Source organism: Bos taurus, chromosome 5, assembly GCF_002263795.3.
Source record: "Bos taurus isolate L1 Dominette 01449 registration number 42190680 breed Hereford chromosome 5, ARS-UCD2.0, whole genome shotgun sequence".
Lineage (NCBI taxonomy): Eukaryota > Metazoa > Chordata > Mammalia > Artiodactyla > Bovidae > Bos > Bos taurus.
This window is the reverse complement of record NC_037332.1, coordinates 101,583,161-101,607,058: the sequence shown is the minus strand read 5'-3', so window position 1 is coordinate 101,607,058 and position 23,898 is coordinate 101,583,161. Positions and strand designations below refer to the sequence as shown.

The 23,898-nt window shown below is 41.8% G+C and overlaps 1 protein-coding gene across 1 annotated transcript; it reads right to left on the bottom strand.

Annotated features, from left to right (window-relative positions):
- Positions 1-3,580: 3,580 nt before the first annotated feature.
- Positions 3,581-15,343, bottom strand: NECAP1 (NECAP endocytosis associated 1). The gene is given in 8 exon segments (NM_001034211.1): positions 3,581-5,309; positions 5,876-5,978; positions 7,809-7,992; positions 8,082-8,190; positions 8,978-9,059; positions 9,724-9,828; positions 9,984-10,084; positions 15,241-15,343. Coding segments are annotated over 8 exon segments (828 nt in total). The 5' UTR covers positions 15,336-15,343; the 3' UTR covers positions 3,581-5,260.
- Positions 15,344-23,898: the final 8,555 nt, after the last annotated feature.

The following is a 23,898-nucleotide window of genomic DNA, read 5'->3' as shown; positions in this document are numbered from 1 at the left end:
TGTATATCCCCCCTTCAAAGACTTATTTGGACTTGCCTGGTGTCTCAAATGGTAAAGAATCCACCTGCAATGCAGGAGACCTGGGTTTGATTCCTGGGTTGGGAAGATTCCCTGGAGGAGGAAATGACAACCCACTCCAGTATTCTTGCCTGGAGAATCCCATGGACAGAGGAGCCTGGTGGGCTACAGTCCCTGGTATCGCAGAGTCAGACACAACTGAGCAACTCAGCACAAAAAAGGTTTATTTAAGTATTAAAATTTGAAGAAAGTATTACTCTGTTCTTCATTTTCTGCCTACCCAAACAGCTATTTTTCTACAGTCCCAAAAATCTTTGTATTGGGTATATGTTTAGACTCTTTAACTAAAATGTCCCTTGATTGTCTTCATTTATGGATGTCTGGCTACTAGACAGAGAAGGCAACGGCAACCTACTCCAATATCTTGCCTGGAGAATCCCAGGGACAGGGGAGCCTGGTGGGCTGCCGTCTATGGGGTCTCACAGAGTCGGACACGACTGAAGCGACTTAGCAGCAGCAGCAGCTGGCTACTAGGAAATCTGAGCAGTAGTTCCTAGAACAGCCCCACCCTCTAGTGGTCCCATGCTGCTATGCAGCCAGATAAAGCATTTACAGAAATCGCTTCAATGACTTTTTTTCCTGTAACAGGTGCCATGGCAGAACACACGTAAGAAAAAAAATTAAAAAGCAAACAAAACTTATGATAATGGGGGGGGGGGGTAGGGAGAGAGGGATAAACTGGGAGATTGGGATTGACATATACACACTACTAAATATAAAATAGATAATAAGGACCTACTGTAGAGCAAAGGGAACTTGACTCAATACTCTGTAATGACCTACAGGGGAAAGAATCTAAGAGTGGATATATGTGTATGTATAACTGATTCTCTGTCATACACCTGAAACCAACACAACATAGTGAGTCAACTATATTTCAATAAAAACTTTTAATTTTTTCATTAGAGCAAACAAAAGCATTCACAATGGGTCTTAATGCACTATTGTATTTAACAGTGGGTGACACTGATCCTAGGGAAGAACATTGTCTCAATGGACAATTACTTTAATCCTGACTCAGATGTCGTCTTTAGTATACTAGAGCTTTTTAAAAAAGAATGTATTACCCCCATATCTTGAAAATTTTCAGAAAGGGACTGAAAATAACAATTCTCATTCTGAAATAAGTGCCACTCCGCATGATTTCAACCATGGTTGCTATGAAAACTCTACCAGACTTGAGGGACTTGCAAGTAAATGTAACTCTCTTCCTATTTCTTTTATATATATGTGTTATTTATTTACTTATTTTTGGCCACTCTGGGTCTTCATTCCTGCACGCAGGCTTTCTCTGGTTGCAGTTGAGTAGGGGATACTCTCCAGTTGGGGTGAACGGGCTTCTCATTGTGGTGGCTTCTTTGTTGCAGAGCATGGGCTCAGTAGTTGTGGTGCATGGACTTCGTGGCCCAGTGACATGTGGGGGTCTTCCCAGATCAAGGATTTAACCCACGTCCCCTGCATTGGCAGGCAGATTCTTAACCACTGGATCATCAGAGAAGTCCTTTCTATTTCCTTTCTTTCTCAAGTGATTGATGGGGAGCTCATGAGTTCTAGTCACAAACCACATGTATGGTTAAAAAGCAATAACAGAAATGATCTTTCTTAAAAGCTAGAGAAAAAGCTAAACATAACTGAAGTGCAATATAATCTTAGTCAGTTCTGATAACTGAGACAGTAAGCCACCAAATTCATCAGCCCTGGGCTACAAGATATCCAGATTTCCTTTTCCCAGGCCATGGAGTCTATGTACTAAAGGAAAATTCATCTTCAACACTACTTTCTTGGGCCCTAACATTAACTGACTCTGGAGCATACAAATGAGACTTTCTGCAACTATGACAAAGCATTCAAGGAACACTTAAGGGCATGCAGCTAGTAAAAGCCAAAGTGAGAGTGAGTCATAAAAAGAAAAGCCCAACTTACTGATTCCTAGTCACACTTCTCTAAAATCACCGTTACCGAGTATTTAATGAGTATCTACTACCTTGAAAGGTATATGCAAAGTACCGAGTAGATAAAAATGAAGACATGATCCTTATACCCAAGAGCTTACAAACTAGTTAAGAAGAGAATTTCAATAGCAAATTGAAATTTTCCTTCCCCAAAACAAGGAAGATCATCTTTCAGACTGAGAGGATAAGTAACATTCCATGAGCAGCACGTAAGCCATCCTTCCAGGACAGGAAGGGTGTTTCACCAAGCAGGTAGAGAAGGGAAGGAATTCTAGGCAGAGGGAACTGTAAGCATGCAATGCCCACGGTGCTGACAGCATATGAAGAATCAGTGTGCTGAAGTAAACTAAGTGCAAGGGAAACCTGAGAGTTGAGGATGAAGTGGTACTTTGGACATTAATCTGAAGTGAAGGAAAATTGTTAAAGGCAATTAATGAGTAGGGAAGAAGGGGCACGAGCAGGGCTTGGTTTCAGCCCTGGTGTTCTGGTGGCAACACGGAAGCTGAACGGAGCTGAGGCAGCTAGAAGCAAGAAGACTATCTAGGTTATCAGAATAGAGGAAGGGAGTGGTAAGAAAAGCTCACCTGACAACCCTGAAGGCAGATGTCAATGTCTGAGGGGGTTTGAGCTGGAAAAAGATTATCCACGTTTTCTGCCCCAAAACCCCCTTGAAGTTCAGGATTAATGTTTTTCTATCCACGATGCACATGCTAACTCACTTCAGTCGTGTCCAACTCTTTGTGATGTTATGGACTATAGCCTGCCAGGCTCCTCTATCCTTAGGAATTCTCCAGGTAAGAATACTGGTCAGTTGCCATGCCCTCCTCCAGAGGATCTTCCCAACCCAGGAATTGAAACTACGTCTCCTGCATTGAAGGCAGAGAACTGAACCCCAGTTCAATTCCTGGGTCAGGAAGATCCACTGGAGAAGGGATATGCTACCCACTCCAGTATTCTTGGGCTTCCCTTGTGGCTCAACTGGTAAAGAATGGGCATGCAACGCGGGAGACCTGGGTTCCATCCCTGGGTTGGGAAGATCCCCTGGAGAACCTGTACCCATTTCATTGAAAGCATGGACTCTTAAACCACTGGACCACCAGGGAAGTCCCATTATGAGTTAAACTGAAAGAGGCAAAAGCAGCACTGGTATCATTCTGATTCATCTCCTGTGACAATCACTAAATGACAACTCCAAAATCCTGGCTTCCAAAGTCTGTGACTCTCACTTTGGTTCTATCACAAGCATTGATTCCCTTTATTTTTGCCAATCATAGTTCTGGAATATGAAAGGTGGCCTAGATCACGAAGATAACTTGAAGCAAATGAAATTAACTGTACCAGCAAATAATTAAAACAAACGGTCTCTACAACAAGCCTCTGTGGGTTGAGAGCCATGAGGACAGAGGTTGAGCCTTCACCTCTTAAAGGCTCCATCTCTTGAAAAAGAGTTAATAAAGTCTCCTTTTATTACCTATTGGCCCACCTATATTGGGTCAATTAAATTAAAAAGAAAAGGAAACAAGCAAATGAAAAGACAAAAGAGACGCTACCTTTTTCCGTACTTTTAATTACCATTATTGCACCAATACAGCATACATATGCTTTATATACATATATCTTAAACATCATTCTCAACTTTTCAGCAATTCAAATACATAATATATTATCATCTTGAGAATACAAAGAACACAACATACAGGAAGATTGAGAAAATAGGTTCCCAGTAGTTATTAGTCACTAGTGATTCTATAGACTTTCCTTCTAGTGTTTTCTATTGGAATTTTTAAATGTCCTGCCATGGCTCTGTAAGAATAGAGCTGCCTGGAACGGGAAGCAATGAAAACAAAATGGACCCAAAGTTTTTTAAAAAGAGTCAAGAAGGAAATCTAAGAGAGAGAATCTATTTAAAAACTAAATGTAAGGACTCTCTTCAGCCAGTAATATCCAAATAGGTACTAAGGGAAGAGGTGAGATCCTCACATTCACTCTCAAAATTGCCCCTTGACAAATCAGATAGCTGGAGCCCGTTCACTCAAGAGCGGGACCCCTTCACAGCGTTGTAAAAGGAATGGTGGGCAGAGGGAAAGTGGCAGGGGAGCTACTTGCTTCTCACATACCCCTGGTGGCAAGTATCACAGCCCTCATCCGGGCAAAAACTATCACAGCTAAAGCCATGGCTCTCCAGCTTCCTTCATCAATGACAATACATGTAATACAGCAGCTTTCTGCTGAAGAGCTGGTGGAGTCACAAAGTAAAATGTTTATGAAAAGGGGCCAGATACCCAGGCAGCAAGGCAATGTGGGTACTGATCAACAGTTAAGTGCATTCAACCTCTCTACTCTACAAGTGAGGTTAAAAACCCCAAACCCTTTAAACTTTCAGTCAAATAATGGGGCCATAACAAAGTAACGCCGGGCTTCAGAGGCAGCAGCAAGATGGAGCTGCAAGAAAGTGACTGCTTCTCTAGAATATAACTAGGAAAACACAGCCCCTTGAGCCTCCTTCATCCAAAAGACAACCACTGATCAAAGATGCTGCACTGTTTGACAGACACAAGAGTGGAAGCGCCACCAACACAACCCTCTTATCACAGGAAGGGACGTGTAAACGTTTGCGCTAGAGGGTAAGGGGGCTGCACCCACACGGGCTGCTCACTCACAGGACAAGCCTGGGGGAGGGCACACAGCAGAGACCCAGGACGCAAGTCTTTCCTCACACCTACCCCCTATCAAAATTCTGAATCTGTAAACACTGAGGTCAGTCTGTCCATTTTTAGAGTCTTCGGCTAATGGAAAAAGAAGTTCCAAGGTTTTTGTCTCCCCTGAAATTGCTAGAAAGGGCTTCACAAAGAGGCATGCCAGGGTCTTGAGATGATTCTGAAATAAGAATTTAAAGATGGGGAAAATTTTTAGAGATGGTAGGGACTATTTCCCCCTCAGAGACCCTGGCCTTTTGAGCCCTGTAGAGCCAGCCACAAGCATCATTAAGACCCACTACTTCCCTGCCTTGACAGGGAACAGGAGCCGGGAAATACTTTCTTGGCTGCACTCCAAGGAACAGCACAGGAGGGTGACACCACCAGCCTGAATGCAATGGAGAAGCTATGAGAACGATTGTCCAGGATTTTGGTTCTGGGGAGGGAAGCGGCTCCGAGCCCCCCCTCTCAGATTGGTGCCCTCAAAGTCATTGTTATTCTTCACGTCTCTCTTGAACATCCCACCAGTGCTCTTCAGAACTGGACCCAGTTGGATGGCTGTGGTGCCTGGTTCGGAACAGAGCTGCAAGAGAGAACAGAGACAGCCAGAAGCATATTAGGATAGGGACTCCATTCTTAACAGTTTCCAAGAAATCTCTGCCCAGAATTCCTGAAACTGTACTTCAAAGCAATTGTGCTCACCAAGCCCTGCATCAGGCTACCCAAGTTCCATCCTGCCTGCGTGTGTGCGTGCTAAGTAGCTTTAGTCGTTTCCAACCGTTTGTGACCCCATGGACTGTAGCCCACCAGGTTCCTCTGTCCATGGGATTCTCCAGACAAGAATACTGGAGTAGGCTGTCATTCCCTTCTCCAGAGGATATTCCCAACCCAGGGATCGAACGCACGTCTCCTGTGTCTCCAGCACTGCAAGCAAATTCTTTACCACCAAGCCAATGGGGAAGCCCAAGCTCCATCCCATAGTGATCTTATGCCACCATCCCAGCACTCCTGCACTCCTTACCTAGAATTCCTGCCAAACACCATGTATGACCTACAGATGCCCTGCTTTCCCAGATCAGAGATATCATTACATTGGCACACATCACTGATAGACCAGTTGAGAGGATGGTGGTTTCCCTACATTAATACCTGGATGCAGTGCTGAAGTCTCCCCACAAGTCATTGCTTGCAGAAACTGGAGCTGGTGCTGGTGTCGTGATAGGAGCAGGAGAATCCAAATCTAAAAGGATATCTGAGTACAAGGTAAGAGAAGAAACAGAAACAGGGAAACATAAACTTGTATTCACACAAAAACCTACACAAAAGTTCATGGCAACTTTACTTGTAATAGCCAAAAATGCAGTCAACCCAAATGTTCTTCTGTGGGTGAAACATACTGTGGTACATCCATATGATGGACTACTATTCAGCAATAAACAGACTATTGATATATATCAAAACAACCTGATGAATCTCAAGGGAATCATGCTGAGTGGCAAAAGTCAATCCCAAAGGTTATATACTGCAGGATTCCATTAACATTCCTAAGTGACAAAATTAAGAGATGGAGGACAGATTAGTGACTGATTGCCAAGGGTTAGGAACAGGGGTGGGGGTGAAGAGGGAGGAAGGTGTGGTTAAAAATGGGGGACACAAGGAGTCCTTGTCCTGGTGGAACTGTTTGGTGTCCTGAGCCTGGTGGTGGATCCAGGAACCTACACCTGATAAAACTGCACAGAACTAGAGCTGACCCTTGAACAATGTGGGTTTGAACCACATGGGTACACTTATGCATGGACTTTTTTCAATAAACACTCAGTACAGTACTACATGATCCGTAGTTAATTTAATATACAGATGTGGAACCACAGATATGGATAGTTGACTGTGAAATCATACACAGATTTTCTACTGCACAGGACAGGAATAGGCAAGAGATCAGTGCACAAAAGTTCTGCATTGTTCAAGGGCCAACTGCACACACAAATGAGAATACCTAACCATGAAGAAATCTAAGGAAGATAGGTAGACAGTCTCACTGTCAATTCTGCAAAATGTTACCATTGAGGTTAACTGGATAAAGAGTACATGGGATTTCTTATTTTTTACAGTTGCATGTGAAACTAGAATTATCTCAAAACAAAAGGTTTAATTTTTTAAAAAAATAAAAATAAACCTTAGATATTATCCTCAGTGCCTTCTGGCAACACTTAGCAAAAGCAGCAGCCTAGAACCACTTTTACCTCAAAAATTCCAGAAAGAGAAAGTCTGCTCCTATAAGCAATCACTTATAATTGATTAATGATATAATTTTAAACAAATAATATTAAGTTATAATTAATTAATGATATGTTATAACTCTCAGATTCTAACACTAGGTTCTCTAATCTTAGGAAAATTCCTTTTCAAATAAGTTATAACTTTCAGATTCTAACACTAGGTTCTCTAATCTCAGGAAAATTCCTTTTCAAATTCTAATTTCTCATCTTTTAAACGGAAATGACTATATCTCTTCTTGTTTCCCACTAGACAGTAAGAACAAAAATGTACTCATAAACCCAGATGTTGTCTAATTTCCTCTCAACTGCCCTGTGAAGAAATGGAAAGGATTGAGAAATAACATTCACTGAATGATAACTACATGCCAAGTACTGAGCTAAGCGCCATCACATCATTTTACCCTCAGAGTCCTGAGCTAAGTTCTACATCTCCATCTTACAGGTAAGGATACGAGACTCACAGAACCTAAATGTTACCAAACACATCCAGATAAAAACTAACAGAGCTATGACCATAATCTTGGTCCATCTGACTCCTGGGCCTACTAGCATTTCACCAAGGTCCAATGAAGGAAACAGTCTTTTTAATATCTACCCATTTTTAGCCAAAAAATCAACCAGATACCATGACTCTCAGCTCACTAGAAAAGCTTTAATCCCTTGCTGAAGGCTACCAGAGTCAACTTGTCAGTGCCAAGTGCCTTTAATAGCAAAACCACTGACACTCTCTTTGGCAAACAGGTTATTACCAATAAAACCCTAAGCTATGATTTCTCAAAGTTAAAAGTACTAGAGAGATTTACCTGCATCACTACCTCCATGATTGGATTTTGGTATGGGTGGTGGAGTGACATGATTGCTGATGGCAACTGAGGAGGATGGAGGGGGAATTGTGACTTTGCCTCCAGGTGGCGGTGGGAGTAAGCTGAGGCCCCCAGTCCCTGCAGTCTTGGGCTTAGAAGTACCTCCTTTCTTGGTTGTAATGTTCTACAAAAGAAAAAAAGGAGGGTGAGAAAAAGAAAGAGAAGTCATAGGCTTATGGAAATACAAGGAGAGGTGAGGGGAACCATACTCACCCCAATACTCAACTTGATGGTCTGCCCTTCCTTGAAGCCCAGATCCAACTTGGGACGACTATCCATTTCTTGAGATTCTTTGGAAATCTCAGATTCCTGTTTTACCCACCTTCAATAAAAGGGCACATTATTTTAATTAGGATTCCCTGAGAGCAGAGTTTGACAAATCAATCTGTGGCTAACTTATGTGAAACATGATTCCAGAAAGCAGAGTAAGGGAACATCAGACGTAGAAAGGAAAGGAAGAAAAGCCAAGGAAGAGGACAACTGGAGTTCAATACCACTGGGGAACTATACACAATGGCAGACTAAACATGTCCCTCCACGAGAGAGCACCTGGCCACCAATTCCCAGCCCTGTGATTGAGGACCACCTCTGACGGGGCAGGCCAGCTGCCCCCTCACTGAATGGGTGGCTTTCCACAACTTCAGAAAGTTCTGAGGCAGAAAAACCTGCCCTTTTCTACCAGTGTGCATGGTGCTATTCACCACAGCTAAGCCAAAAGCAAATGGGCTGAAGAAATACCGCAAGAGGCACAAAACATGTCAGTTACATGGAGTGACAAATCTGGCACGAAACTCCCCACTATCTCACAGAAAGCCCTGCTATTACTGTTATGCCCCTCCTCAGCCCCCTAAGAGCTACGGGCAACTTCCCCAGAGGTATAAACAGCAGCATCTTCCCAAACCAGTGTACAATGGGTTAAAAACATATTCCAGCTATAAGGATAGAATAGATACAAAGATAATGGAAGAAAACAGTGAACGGGACAATCACAGTCACAAGACCTAGTCTACCAAGTAATGAAAGCAGGAGGTAAGAGACAGTGCCCACTCAGTGGAGGGGCAGCATTCCCCACACACTCAACCTGGTAACTCAGGACACGCTTCACTCACTTGAAGTGATCTTGCAGAGAGACATTGAAGTCAAAGGCATCACCCCGATCTGAGAAGCCAATGCCAATGAAAGCGCTTCGCCCTGTGAAAAGGATAAGAATCCTCCCAACAGGAAGCATGCCTGGGGCAAATGCTACTCAATGAAAATATAATAGTTACCATAACTAGACAACCTCTGTGAATGTAAAAGACTCTCTGAGAACTAGCAAACTGCATGCAGCCCATGGGCCAAATGCTGTCAGAGCTTGTTTTTTTAAATAAAATTTCACGAGAACAAAGCCATGCCAGTTTGTCTAATATTATCCACAGCAGCTTTCACACCACTGTGACAGAACTGAGTAGCTGCGAGAGCCCATGTGGCCCAGAGATGTTTATTATCTTGTGTCTTTAAAAAAAAAGTCTGCCAGCCTCTGACTGGAGAAAAGATGCCTGCCATAAACACAGATGAGGTAAAGTAGTCCCACAAAAAGCCCTGCAACAATGAACAGGCAGTATTTGCCAGTTCTTTGGTTAGACATATATTCTGATTTATTTACGTCTACTTTTAATCACCTTTTGAACCCGTGTTTATAACTATTACAAATAACATGTTAATCCTTTTCCTCTAGCAACTGGAGTTAACTTTGGACAAAGAGAAGAAAAATTTTAGTAAACTGAAGTAAGATAAATGCACTGGGACACATTTCCGTTGATGTGCATTAACTATTTTCCAAATCTCAATTCATTCAAAATCCCCAATCCCTTACCAGTTCCATCCTGGATCCGGATTACAAAGTAGCGGCTGGAATCAGTCACTGTCTCCACGGCAATACCAGGATATTGTTCTACTGGTGCCTGAGCAAAGAGTTCCCCTGACAGGTAAGAAAAAGACTTCTTTAAGCAAAGGAAGCAAAAAGTCTAAAATTCAATTAGCAAGTATTTCCACTCCAATCCACAATCTGAAGAGATTCATAAAAGAACACCAAACCAACATCCTTAATATGGTAGAGGGTCGCGAGTAGATTACCTGAAACTTTATCCTCGAGTTTGATATAAGCAACCTTCCCTTTTGAAGTGATTCGGAGGCGACCAGTCCAATCGGGTTGATCTAATTTCCAGTCAGATGCCCTAGGATAGAAAAATGGAAAGTCTCAGGCCTCAAGTCTATGTCTTTAATTTACCGAAAACCTACACACAATCATTTGCCATATTTCTATTTCCCTGTTCTGAATTACTTACTCTTTCTGCCTATTAAATAATCAAAAGACTAATTCATAATTCTCTCTACAAAGATGCCTCAGGTTACACACAGTCCAAAGCAAATAGAAGAAATGTTACTACTTAAGTCCAATAAGTATCAATAAAAATATGTAAAATTACCCAAAAAAGCAATTTAAAAATGTATCACAATGACACTATTTTCATACTGAGGATAGTACTTTATATAATAGTATTTTGCTGATCAGGGAACAACAAAGCCTACTAAATGAAATATACTGGGTAACAGAAGCCTCCCAAATCCCTAAATGTATTATCTTTCACTGAATTCAACCAATATTTACAGAGTGTGTATTAAGTCACAGGCACTATTCTAAGTATTTGGGATACAAGAGGGAACAAAGTTTAAAGCCGTCAGGAAGCTTACAATCTAACAGGAAATAGATAATAAAAAACAAACAATAGATACGTAAAATCATTAATAGCTCAGAAGGTGCTAAATGCTAAGGTAAAAAGAAAATCCCAGGGCAGAAAAAGGAGCTCAGGAAGATAGTGGGAGAATGAATAGGTTGCAGCTTTCAAAAGGGTGGTCAGGGCAAGCCTGACTAACAAGGTGAAATGTGAGCAAAATGTGAAGGAAGTGAGAGTTACCCATGCAGATATCTGGAGGAAAAGCATTCCAGGTGTAAACAGCTGGTGCAAAGATGCTAAAATGGAAGCAGGCCTGCTATATCGCCCTCAAGCAAGGAAGTCGCTGTGATTAGAATACCGAAGGAAATGAGGTGGGAGAACTAACTGAGGGACATCATGGAGGGGCTCACAGGCCACTCTAAGAACTCTAGCTTTTAGTCTTAGTGAAGGAGAAGCCATTAAAGCAGAAATGTGACATGATCTCCCTTTTATCTCAAAAGGATTACTTTGCTGTGCAGAGCAGAGATGCAGCAATATGAACGCTAAAGCTGGGGATTAGCTAAGAGACTACTGTAGTAATCTGGGGGAGTCACCATGGTGACCAGGAAGAGAAAGGAGCACAAGTGACTAGACGATGGATATATTTAAAGCAAAGGCAGCAGGATTTTCTAATGAATGGATGCAAGGTAGAAGAGAAAGAGAGACAACAAAGACCAAGTCAAGGATGACGCCAAGGTTTTTAGCCTGAACAGAGGAGTTGCCAATAATTGAGATGAGAAAGACTACAGATAGAACATCTCTGGAAAGAAAGATTAGTAGTAGTTCAGCATTGGCTCGGTTAAGTCTGAGATGTCTAACAGATTTTCAAGAGGAGATACAGAGCATACATGTGAATACATGAAGCTGGACTTCAGAAAGACATGTAGATTAGAGATACAAATGGGAACATTACAAAACACTGAATACTTATAATCTGTGTTCTAGATGAATTTGAATGAAATCTAAGACATTTAAACATGAACCAATTTTACAAAACACTGCATTTGTGATTCTGTTTTGCAAGCAGTGTGGAAAAGGGAGGGCAAGGTAAAAGTTAATAACTCATCCCGTGGGAACCTAGAGACTAACACCTGCAGTTAAGAAGGTAACAATAAAGTATATCTGGGTAAACATATGTTTAACAAGATGGTAAGTGAATGGTAGACAGGAAGACATGAAAATTTAAATGAGGACAAATTCTGAACAGGATTTTACAACATACATCTTCGTCATGCCCTTCTCTCTTGATGTCCTGTCTCAAAGACCCCCAAGTACCTGAATCTGATCCAGTTCAGAGCATGCTCTAGAAGTCCTTATCTATTAAATTTTTTGAATAAGTCGTTACTTACTCCACTCTTCTGTCATGAGGTAGACATAGTGTGAATGGGCTACTGAAAATACTAGGAACAAGTTTACCAGATGCACTTCTTTGGACAGGTTCCTCGGTTTATTTGTATGTCTGGTGGCCAATATTTAACAAATTCTCGGTAAGTGAATGGATATTCACGCAGCAGCTTCCCCCAGCCCTGAACCTTAACTCCTCTCCAACTCCCCAGACCTAGCCAGGGGTACTCTTGATTTTTACTGGTCTTCGAAACAAACTTCACATATTTTCATCTACCTTGGCAATAAATCTTACAGCAGCTATGTGGAATAGGCATGAAAGCCTACTGTGTTGTTGCTGTACATTCACTCAGTCGTGTCTGACTCTTTTGGGACCCCATAGACTGCAGCCCAACAGGCTTCTCTGTCCATGGATTTTCCCACACAAGAATACTGGAGTGGGTTGCCATTTCCTTCTCCAGGGGATCTTTCCAACCCAGGGATTGAATTCGCATCTCCTGTACTGGCAGGGGGATTATTTACCACTGAGACACCAGGGAAGCTCACTAAGATACCAGGGAAGCTCACTAAGATGGCTGGAGATTGAAAAAACTACTCTCTCTAAATGAAGAAAAGGACAATAACACAGTAACAATCCTTAACTTCAAAGTCCAGTATTCTTTTCATTACATTAAAACACAGTGTAGGGTTAGTAATGATTTAGTTGAGGAAAAGGGTAATCATAAATAAAATAAGGTTTTACAGGTTAAGAACCATTTTCTAATCGTTTATAAGTTTCCCACCAACCCATTCTCCTTCTATAAATCTGGTCAGTGAAAGTCCAAGAAGTGACAGCTTTACAGGTGAATCGACAGTTTATACAGGTGAATCAAAGTCAATTATTCCCTCTCATCTCAAAGAAAGCATTTCTGATTCCTATAAAGTCCAGTTTTTCCTTTAACAGCAGCCTAGAGGATAAATCATGCTCATAATATAAAATGACTTCTGGTAAACAACAAAAAAGATTACACAAAGACAGAAAAGCACTATTTATCAAGCACCTGTTCCAGGAGTTATTATGCCCATTCTTGTGAAAACTGAAAGAATCTCACAAAGTACATAATATTATACTCATCTTTATAGATGAGAAAACTAAAGTTCAAAAGATTTAAGTGACTTGCCAGAAGTAACCCAGCAAATAAATGAGACTCACAATTCAAATTTAATTCTGCTCTCTTCACTAACAGTGGTTGATATATAAAGCCTCTTGTAGGATAAAATGTCACTAATAAGCATGGAAAACATAGAATGACAAGGAAAAGGGTAAGAGGAAAATTAAGAAATTGCTTTGACGGCTCAGTGCAGTTAACTGACGTAAGAATGAAGGATAAAGTTAAAATCAAGACAGAGAAAGCAGATGGGTAAAAGGTGTTTTTAAAAGCGTGAAGCAGAAGAAAAAGGCTTCCCTGGTAGCTCAGTCAGTAAAGAATCTGCCTGCAATGCAAGAGACCTGGGTTCAATCCATGGGTAGGGAAGATCCACTGGAGAAGGGAATGGCAACCCACTCCAGTATTCTTGCCTGGAGAATTCCATGAGTCTGGCAGGTTCATGGAGTCGAAAAAAGTCGGACTGAAAAAGAACTGAAACCCACTTCAATGTTTCATATCTTTTAGGAAGTCTTAATACCTAAAGTTAGGGGTCATCAGCTATTTTACCTTATTTGACAGATCGATCAATGCTAATTTAAGTGTAACCTATTCTTTTCAGTCAACATTTACAGAGTCTCCACTATGTGCAGGAAACTGTGCTAGATCCTAGAAAATGTTTAAAAGATCTTCTAAGTTTAAGAAGACCTCAAGTTGTTCATAGTCTAGTCTGGAGAACTGGGACAACAACCAAAAAATTAGTACATTGAAAGAAGGCAAGTGAGAGAGTCAAGAACAGGTACTACGGAGGCACACAGAGCACACCTAAGCCAGAACAGAAAGGTCAAGGAAGGCTGGCTTGGGAGAAGAGGTCTCAGCTGACTCACAGGTATTAGTCCCTGTGACTATCATCAAAAAGCATGTAGAGTCTTCTTCACGGTCAGCAGGGGTCTGATTGAAAGCTTGAAATTAGGATTACCTTTTAGGGTACAACCCACAGGATCTAGTGCACAGGTCAGCAAGCACAAAGATACTGATTCAGGATGAACGAACCTCTGATAAGGAAGTACAACATAAGACACAGGGAGAGGGTAATTTTTAAGCCGAGGTAACAAATGCCAAGAGGAAAATCATGCTGGTGATGTGAGTCAGAGAGAGAAATCAAAATACTATATTTATAGACTGCTTTACTGTTTACTAAATTCTTTTTAGGAAATTCATTTTTAATTATTTTTCACATTTATTATGATTTCATTTAACCCTCCAAAAACTTCTAAAGGTACATAGCTAGAGCAGGTTTTATTATCACCCCCTCCCTTTTTTTTTTCTTCTATTTTACAGATGAGAAAACTTAGGCTTGGAGAGGCTAAAAGACTTGTGTCAAATCACATAGCTGTTAAATTGCCAGGGCTCACACTCATATTTTGTAACAGGTAACCCAGTGAGTTGCAAGTTAATTCTTTGGACTGCATGTCCGTAACTTTTGACAGCATCCTCAGGCCCTCATAGTCACTGGATTACAAGATGGTTAGTTAGCCCTCCAGATAAAATGCTGTGTTAACTCTGAAAGCAAAAGCTACATGAGAACAGGGAAGGAAGGCTTGAAAATACTATAGTATCACCTATACTATAGTATATGGTGGATGACTGTATCTGGTGGCAAGACTGAACTGCACAAAAGATAAATTATCTCATCCAGAGAGGGGCCTAAGACACAATAATCACCAACAAATGCGCACCAGGTATTGGAAATGGGGGGTACGGGGGCAAGGAGGTAGGGATGGGACGATAAGGGTGACAACTTGAAGGACGCAGGGATGAGCGAAGGGAAAGGTGACTGGCCAAGGCGCAGACACGACAGGAAGAGAATGAGGAGCAGATGGGTAATCCAGAGGGGTCCGGGAGGAGAGCGGTGGGAGGTTACAGGATGGTAATCTTTTTTTTTTTTTTTAAAGAGGCGGAAACAAGGATGTCGGCAGTCCAGAGTGGGGAAACAGCAGTGGAAAGGGTGACAAAAACCCAGGTGGCCAGGCTAGCAAGTTAACAATCCAGAGGAGGCAATGGCAGGGACGGGCGGCCTGCTACCTGAGAAACAAAGTGTCAAGCCTGACCGGGTAAGCGCGTGCCACAATGACTCGAAGTTAGTACCTGTAACCGCGGTTGGAGGCCCGAGGCGGAATCCGGTAGACGCTGACGTCAGGCTTCACACACAGTACAGACTCGTACTCCAACTCGGACGCCATCTTGGCTCTGCTCGCAGGGCCGCTGGGGGCGGGGCGTCAGCGCGGGGGCGGGACGTAGAGCCGGGGAGCTGAGTTCCAAAAAACTTCCGCTGACGCACTTCCGCTGACGCTACTTCCGCGAGCGTTCGGCCGGCGTCCTGAGATTAACCTCTGTTGGCGCGGGTTACGGAAGCCATGTTGAAACCTGGAAACGGTGAGGTTGCGTGAATCACCATTTTGGGTAATGGCAAGGATGCCCTCCAAGTGCGTGATTCACGTTAAGGATATCTCCATCCCCGAAAAGCGAGGAGAAGAAACGCCATCTCGCTCTCGGCAGGTACCAGCAGTGCTCTGGGAGAACGACGACCATTTTGAAGCCTGGCGAATTTTTTTCTTCTAAGAGTCACTTCTTAACCGTAGTTTTCAAGAGAAAAGAGGTATTCGCGGGTCCGTAATCCCAAACTGGATACCTAAAGAAAGAGGAGAGTGAAAAAGTTGGCTTAAAGCTCAACATTCAGAAAAAGAAGATCATGGCATCTGGTCCCATCACTTCGTGGGAAATAGATGTGGAAACAGTGTCAGACTTCATTTTTGGGGGCTCCAGAATCACTGCAGATGGTGATTGCGGCCATGAAATTAAAAGACGCTTACTCCTTGGAAGGAAAGTTATGACCAACCTAGATAGCATATTCAAAAGCAGAGACATTACTTTGCCAACAAAGGTCTGTCTAGTCAAGGCTATGGTTTTTCCAGTAGTCATGTATGGATGTGAGAGTTAGACTATGAAGAAAGCTGAGCGCCAGAGAACTGATGCTTTTGAACTGTGGTGTTGGAGAAGACTCTTGAAGAGTCCCTTGGACTGCAAGGAGATCCAACCAGTCCATTCTAAAGGAGATCAGTCCTGATGTTCTTTGGAAGGACTGATGCTACAGCTGAAACTGCAGTACTTTGGCTACCTCATGCAAAGAGTTGACTCATTGGAAAAGAATCTGATGCTGGGAGGGATTGGGGCAAGAGGAGAAGGGGACGACAGAGGATGAGATGGTTGGATGCATCACCCACTTGATGGAAATGAGTTTGAGTGAAGTCCTCGAGTTAGTGATGGACAGGGAGGCCTGGCGTGCTGCAATTCATGGGGTCGCAGAGTCCGACAGGACTGAGCGACTAAACTGAACTGAACTGAAAGAAAGTGTATGACTCAGGCGTAGACATGGTGGATTTTAATCTTCCGGAGTCCAAACTTCAAAAATGCCAGGCTTGATCCATTGCCTTATAATAACTCCTTTTTATCTTAGAGTTTCGAGAATGGCACCTGTTGAAATGGTCTGCTGCACATTCAGTGTGTACTTTTGATTATCTTGTTTGGAAATTTTACCCATGTTAAGCTGTAAATGGGCTTCCTTGATGGCTCAGATGGTAAAGAATCCGCCTTTAACACAGAAGACCTGAGCTCTATCCCTGGGTCCGGAAGATCCCTTGGAGAAGGAAATGGCAACCCATTCTTGTATTCTTGCCTGGAAAATCCCATGAACAGAGGAACCTGGCGGGATACAGCCCATGGGGTCACAAAAGTCAGACACGACAGAGTGACTAACACACTAAGCTGTAAATGGGATCAATTCAATCCCTGACCAGTTGGGACAGCATTATGGATTATTTAATAGCCGCTGTTTGCGTTCAGTTTTATTATAATGGTAAATTCTACTGCAGTGTCTCCATAAACACCTGCTTTGTATACTCCAAATTTATACTTGCCACAACAGTCACCTAATTGATTTAATTAGCACAGAGGGCAAGTGGAAAACCAATATACCAAGTCAAGTCTGTCTGACTACAACAGTGGTCTAGTCACCACTTCATCATGTTGACTGGTTGAAAACCTGTCTAATTTGTCTGCTCTGCATACAAAGTGATATCTTAAAACTCAAAAATGAGTCATAATGTCTAGCCATTATAAGGATGTGGGGAATCAACTACTCAAGTGTTTGCCGGAAGGTAGTGGTTTAGCATTTCTGAAGGTAAATTTCAAATTAATATCCTGTATGTAACATTCAATGTAGCAAATCCACTAATAGCTATTTTAGGGCAATAATTTTATATGTGCAAAAATAATATACACAATGTTTATTACAGCGTTGTTTGTAGTAGTGAAAAATGGAAACTAGGTAAATGAATATCAACAGAAAAGAAACTAGGTAAATGAATATCAACAGAAAATGGTTAATGGCATATCTATTACTATAGAATGCTTTGAGATTGTGTGTGTGTGTGTGTGTGTGTGTGTGTGTGCTGTGCTCAGTCATGTCTGACTCTTTGCTACCCCGTGAACTGTAGCCGGTCAGCCTCATTTGTCCATGGATTTTCCAGGCAGGGAAATTGGAGTGGGGTGCCTCCTACTCCAGGGAATCTTCCTAACCCAGGGTTCAAACTCAGGTCTCCTGGATTACAGGCAGATTCTTTACTATCTAAGCCACCAGGGAAGTCCTTAAGTTCAGTTCAATTCAGTTGCTCAGTCGTGTCCGACTCTTTGCGACCCCATGAATCACAGCACACCAGGCTTCCCTGTCCCTCACAAACTCCCGCAGTTCACTCAGATTCACGTCCATTGAGTCAGTGATGCCATCCAGCCATCTCATCCTCTGTTGTCCCTTTGTCCTACCCCCAATCCCTCCCAGCATCAGAGTATTTTCCAGTGAGTCAATTCTTCGCATGAGGTGGCCAAAGTACTGGAGTTTCAGCTTCAGCATCATTCCCTCCAAAGAAATCCCAGGGCTGATCTCCTTCAGAATGGACTGGTTGAATCTCCTTGCAGTCCAAGGGACTTTCAAGAGTCTTCTCCAGCACTACAGTTCAAAAGCATCAATTCTTCGGCACTCAGCCTTCTTCACAGTCCAACTCTCACATCCATACATGACCACAGGAAAAACCATAGCCTTGACTAGACGAACCTTTGTTGGCAAAGTAATGTCTCTGCTTTTGAATATGCTATCTAGGTTGGTCATAACTTTCCTTCCAAGGAGTAAGTGTCTTTTAATTTCATGGCTGCAGTCACCATCTGCAGTGATTTTGGAGCCCCCAAAAATAAAGTCTGACACTGTTTCCACTGTTTCCCCATCTATTTCCCATGAAGTGATGGGACTGGATGCCATGACCTTACTTTTCTGAATGTTGAGCTTTAAGCCAACTTTTTCACTCTCCTCTTTCACTCTCATCAAGAGGCTTTTTAGTTCCTCTTCACTTTCTGCCATAAGGGTGGTGTCATCTGCATATCTGGGGTGATTGATATTTCTCCCGGCAATCTTGATTCCAGCTTGTGTTTCTTCCAGTCCAGCGTTTCTCTTGATGTACTCTGCATATAAGTTAAATAAGCATGGTGACAATACACAGCCTTGACGTACTCCTTTTCCTATTTGGAACCAGTCTGTTTTTCAATGTCCAGTTCTAACTGTTTCTTCCTGACCTGCATACAGATTTCTCAAGAGGCAGGTCAGGTGGTCTGGTATTCCCATCTCTTTCAGAATTTTCCACAGTTTATTGTGATCCACACAGTCAAAGGGTTTGGCATAGTCAGTAAAGCAGAAATAGATGTTTTTCTGGAACTCTCTTGCTTTTTCCATGATCCAGCAGATGTTGGCAATTTGATCTCTGGTTCCTCTGCCTTTTCTAAAACCAGCTTGAACATCAGGAAGTTCACGGTTCACGGATTGCTGAAGCCTGGCTTGGAGAATTTTGAGCATTACTTTACTAGCATGTGAGATGAGTGCAATTGTGCAGTAGTTTCAGCATTCTTTGGCATTGCCTTTCTTTGGGATTGGAATGAAAACTGACCTTTTCCAGTCCTGTGGCCACTGCTGGGTTTTCCAAATTTGCTGGCATATTGAGTGCAGGACTTTCACAGCATCATCTTTTAGGATTTGAAATCGCTCAACTGGAATTCCACCACCTCCACTAGCTTTGTTCGTAGTGATGCTTTCTAAGGCCCACTTGACTTCACATTCCAGGAAGTCCTTATGAGTGTATAATACAGGCTTCCCTCATAGCTCAGTTGGTAAAGAATCTGCCTGCAATACAGGAGACCCCAGTTCGATTCCTGGGTTGGGAAGATCCCCTGGAGAAGGAAATGGCAACCCACTCCAGTATTCTTGCCTGGAAAATCCCATGGATGGAGGAGCCTGGTAGGCTACAGTCCATGGGGTCTGGAGGAGTTGGACACGACTGAGTGACTTCACTTTCACTTTTCACTTTCATACATTGGAAAAGGAAATGACAACCCACTCCAGTATTCTTGCCTGGAGAATGCCAGGGACAGAGGAGCCTGGTGGGCTACCGTCTATGGGGCCACAGAGTTGAACACAACTGATGTAACTTAGCAGCAGCAGTAAGGTGTTATTATTCTTCAAATATCTCCCACTAAACTATCAGCTACAGAAAGCAAGAACTTTGCCTTTTCAGCACCTAGCATGATGCCCTTCACACAGTAGGTAATAATGGTTGAATAATACAAGATTTCTACTTAAGTACAGTCATTTAGCTTATTTAACTTGGCCATTTCTCCCAAATCCCCCAATTTCAGGGTCCTATGTATACTTTGCAAAAAATTCAAAGACTATGAAAGAGGCTTTTGGGGGGAAGGGAGTGATGGAGATACACTGTATCTTGATTGTCGTGTTAGTTGCACAAAATGTATATGTTAGTCAAGACTAAAGAAAATGTGCACTTAAAATGTATGCATTATGTTATATGTAAATTACAACTAAATAAAATGTATTTTTAAAACTTTAAAGTCCATCTCCGTGCTTCTCAAGATCCATCCTTCTGTTGTTCTCCATTGAGTTGACCACTATAAACAATTTTTTTAATGTTCTTTCTGGTATTTTCTATGCATTATGCATTTATAAATGTATGTGAGTCTATGAATTTTCACAAATGGAATCATGCATGCTGTCCACATTTTGATTTTTACCTGACAATACATCAAGATACCGTTTTATATCAGTACATATAGGTAGACCGAAAACTTTTTAACATTTCATACATTCCATTGAAAGACTACCTATAGATTCTTTTCAAACTACCTGTGAATTAGATTAATGAGATTTACTTTCAAAGAATCAGCCTATTATTAGAAGGTAGAAGTACATGCGTGCATGCATGCTAAGTCACTTCAGTCGTGTCTGACTCTTTGCAACGCTATGGACTGTAGCCTGCCAGGCTTCTGTGTCTATGGGATTCTCCAGGCAAGAATTCCAAACTGGGTTACCATGCCCTCCTTCAGGGGATCTTCCTGACACAAGGATCGAACCATAGTCTCTTGTGTTTCGTGCACTGGTAGGCAGGTTCTTTACTACTAGTGCCACCTGGGAAGCCCAATACTCTTTGCTACCCCATGGACTGTAGCCTGCCAGGCTCCTCTAACCATGGAATTCTCCAGGTAAGAACACTTGAGTGGGTAGCCATTCCCTTCTCCAGGGGATCTTCCCAACCCAGTGATTGAACTCAGGTCTCCCACATTGCAGGCGATTCTTTACTCTCTGGGACACCAGGGAAGCCCCAGTAAAAGTGCAGGAACTTTAAATTAGGAGAGACCTTTAGACATACTGCCCTCGGGTGGGAAGATCCCCTAGAGAAGGGACTGGCTACCCACTCCAGTATGGAGAATCACATGGACAGAGGTTACAGTCCATAGGGACACAAAGAGTCAGACATGACTGACTAACACTTTTAGACATATTTAGTAGTCTTTTCCAAACCATTTTTTTTAAATATGAGAACCCAATGCACCCATACAAACTCAAATATATATGCCTGAAACAAAGGTTTCCCAAAATGCTACTTTTACTAAACTTTTGCCAACAAAGGTCCATCTAGTCAAAACTATGGTTTTTCCAATAGTCATGTATGGATGTGAGAGATGGACTATAAAGAAAACTGAGCACTGAAGAATTGATGCTTTTGAACTGTGGTGTTGGAGAAGACTCTTGAGAGTCCCTTGGACAGCAAGGAGATCCAACCAGTCTATCCTAAAGGAAATCAGTCCTGAATAGTCATTGGAAGGACTGATGCTGAAGCTGAAACTCCAATACTTTGGCCACCTGATGCAAAGAACTGACTCATTTGAAAAGACCCTGATGCTGGCAGAGATTGAAGGTGAGAGGAAAAGGGGGCAACAGAGGCTGAGATGATTGGATGGCATCACCGACTCGATGGACATGAGTTTGAGTAAACTCCGGGAGTTGGTGATGGACAGGGAGGCCTGGTGTGCTGCAGTCCATGGGGTCACAAAGAATCAGACACGACTGAGCAAGTGAACTAAACTGAACTGAACTAAACCCAATGGCAGTTTATAGTTTCTATTATATTTCACTCTATTTTCTGTTGTTCTCAACCCACAAAATTGATTTCAATACCCATTAGTACATTTGAACTTACAGTGAAAAGGTAAAAAGGGGTCTAACATTGCTCACCATTTAACAGGTTGAAAAAAAAACCTACTAAAGAAAGACCAAGAGTATATCTGATGATTAGATCATTTATTTAGGCCCTTATGTGCATTGAACTCTTCTTTTTGAAAGACATCTTATAAACTCTCCACTGGCTGTAAAATAAAGTCTAATGTCCTTAGGCAGATGTTTCTTCACCGTCTTGCCCCAGGTTTTCCTTCCAGACTCATGTAGAGCCACTTCTCACCCTTCCTCCCTCATTCGAATCCCGAATGTCCTCTCTAACTTACCTGCTCACAGTGCTATAATTTCGCAAATGCATTACCTCTATTCATGCTGAACGTGTTTGCAAAGACTGAAATGCCCTTCTCATTCATTCTTTGGTAAAATGGCTTCAGATTCTAATTAAATGTCAATTTGGGAAGCTCTCTTCAAATTCTTTAAACAGAACTAGTAACACTCTTCTCTGTGCTCTCACAACTTTTTTTTAATACTTAGGTTTTAGTTCTTAGCCCATTGCATTCAACTGTTTATAAGTAAGTTTATTTTCCAAAAGAAAGAAGCATATTTGTATTTCCCCAGAATTTGTCATAGTTTCCAGAATATAATAAAAGCTCCATACATTTTTTTGTTTGTTAAATGAATGATCGTTTCTGTCCATCTTTACAGGGGTGATTTGTCCTTTCTCAATCAAGAAAATTTCAAATGTCTTGGCTGGAATTCACCTCTGCCCACCACTAGAGGGTAGTAGCTACACAATTCAAAAATTCTAGACTGTCTATAGTAACTGTCTTAGAAATCAAGCCAATTTTCTCACTATTTGTGACTTTCTCAGTATATGTGATTTAACCAAGCTCAACAAAAGCACTTTTGTTGGAAATGATGGAGGCCTCATCCATCTCAAATCTTGATTCCTTTTAGATGTGTTAAACATGAAAATAGAGGTCATGGTTTTCTTGCCTTATACCAGTAACATATTTCTCAGCTCTTTCTTCTTTGCCCATACACAAAAAGTTATTTATCATAGGCTTTTAAATTCTGGTCTACTTTTTCTCAGTCCACTATTATTTATCATGAAATCATACTTGTTAAAGTACAATTTTCCTAAATCCTGGAGTTGCTACAAATGCAGTTATAAAATTGTAATGCAACTTGAATCATAGTTTATGGATCTTGCTTACTTATAAGGGATCTTAGGGACCTTGTGGAGAAGGCAATGGCACCCCTACTCCAGTGTTCTTGCCTGGAGAATCCCAGGGACGGCAGAGCCTGGTGGGCTGCTGTCTATGGGGTCGAACAGAGTCGAACACGACTGAAGACGCAGCAGCAGCAGCAGAAACCTTGTAGTTGAAATCCCACATTTAAAATTTTGTTATTTTGTATTGGGATATAGCTGATTTAAAATGTGATAGTTTATATCTGATAAAAATGTGATAGTTATAGCTGATTAAAAATGTGATAATTTCTATAGTTTCAGATAGAACAGTGAAGAGGCTCAGTCATACATATACATGTATCCATTCTCCCCCAAACTCCCCTCCCAGGAAAACCACTCCATAACACTGAGCAGAGTTTCCTGTGCTATCAAGTAGATCCTTGTTAGTGTTGGTTATCCACTTTAAATATAGCAGTGTGTACATGTCCATCCCAAATTCCCTGACTATCCCTTCTCCCCATCCTTCCTCCCCTCCCACCCAGCAACCATTAAGTTCCTTCTCTAAGTCTGTGAGTCTGATTCTGCTTTGTAAATTACTTGATTTGTATCATTTTGTAAATTACTTCATTTGTTTCATTTCTTTTTAGATTTCAGGTATAAAAGACGTCGGAAGTTATTTCTCCTTCTCTGTCTCCTTCTCAGTATGACAGTCTCTAGGTCCATCCATGTTGCTGCAGGTGACATTACTTTATTTTTTTTAATGAGAAATCCCACATTTTACATATGAGAGACTTGAATACTAAACTTATTAAAGGATTTGTCTAAAGACACAGGTGGTGATACAGTGAGGACTGGAACCTCATGTCTCATGATTGGGGAACTTATTTTTTACCACCTCACATTATACAAGAAGCACACAACATACTGGTTCAAAAATAGTACACGTGTAATTTTGTGCACATGTTTGTTTTTTATTATAAGCTTTAAA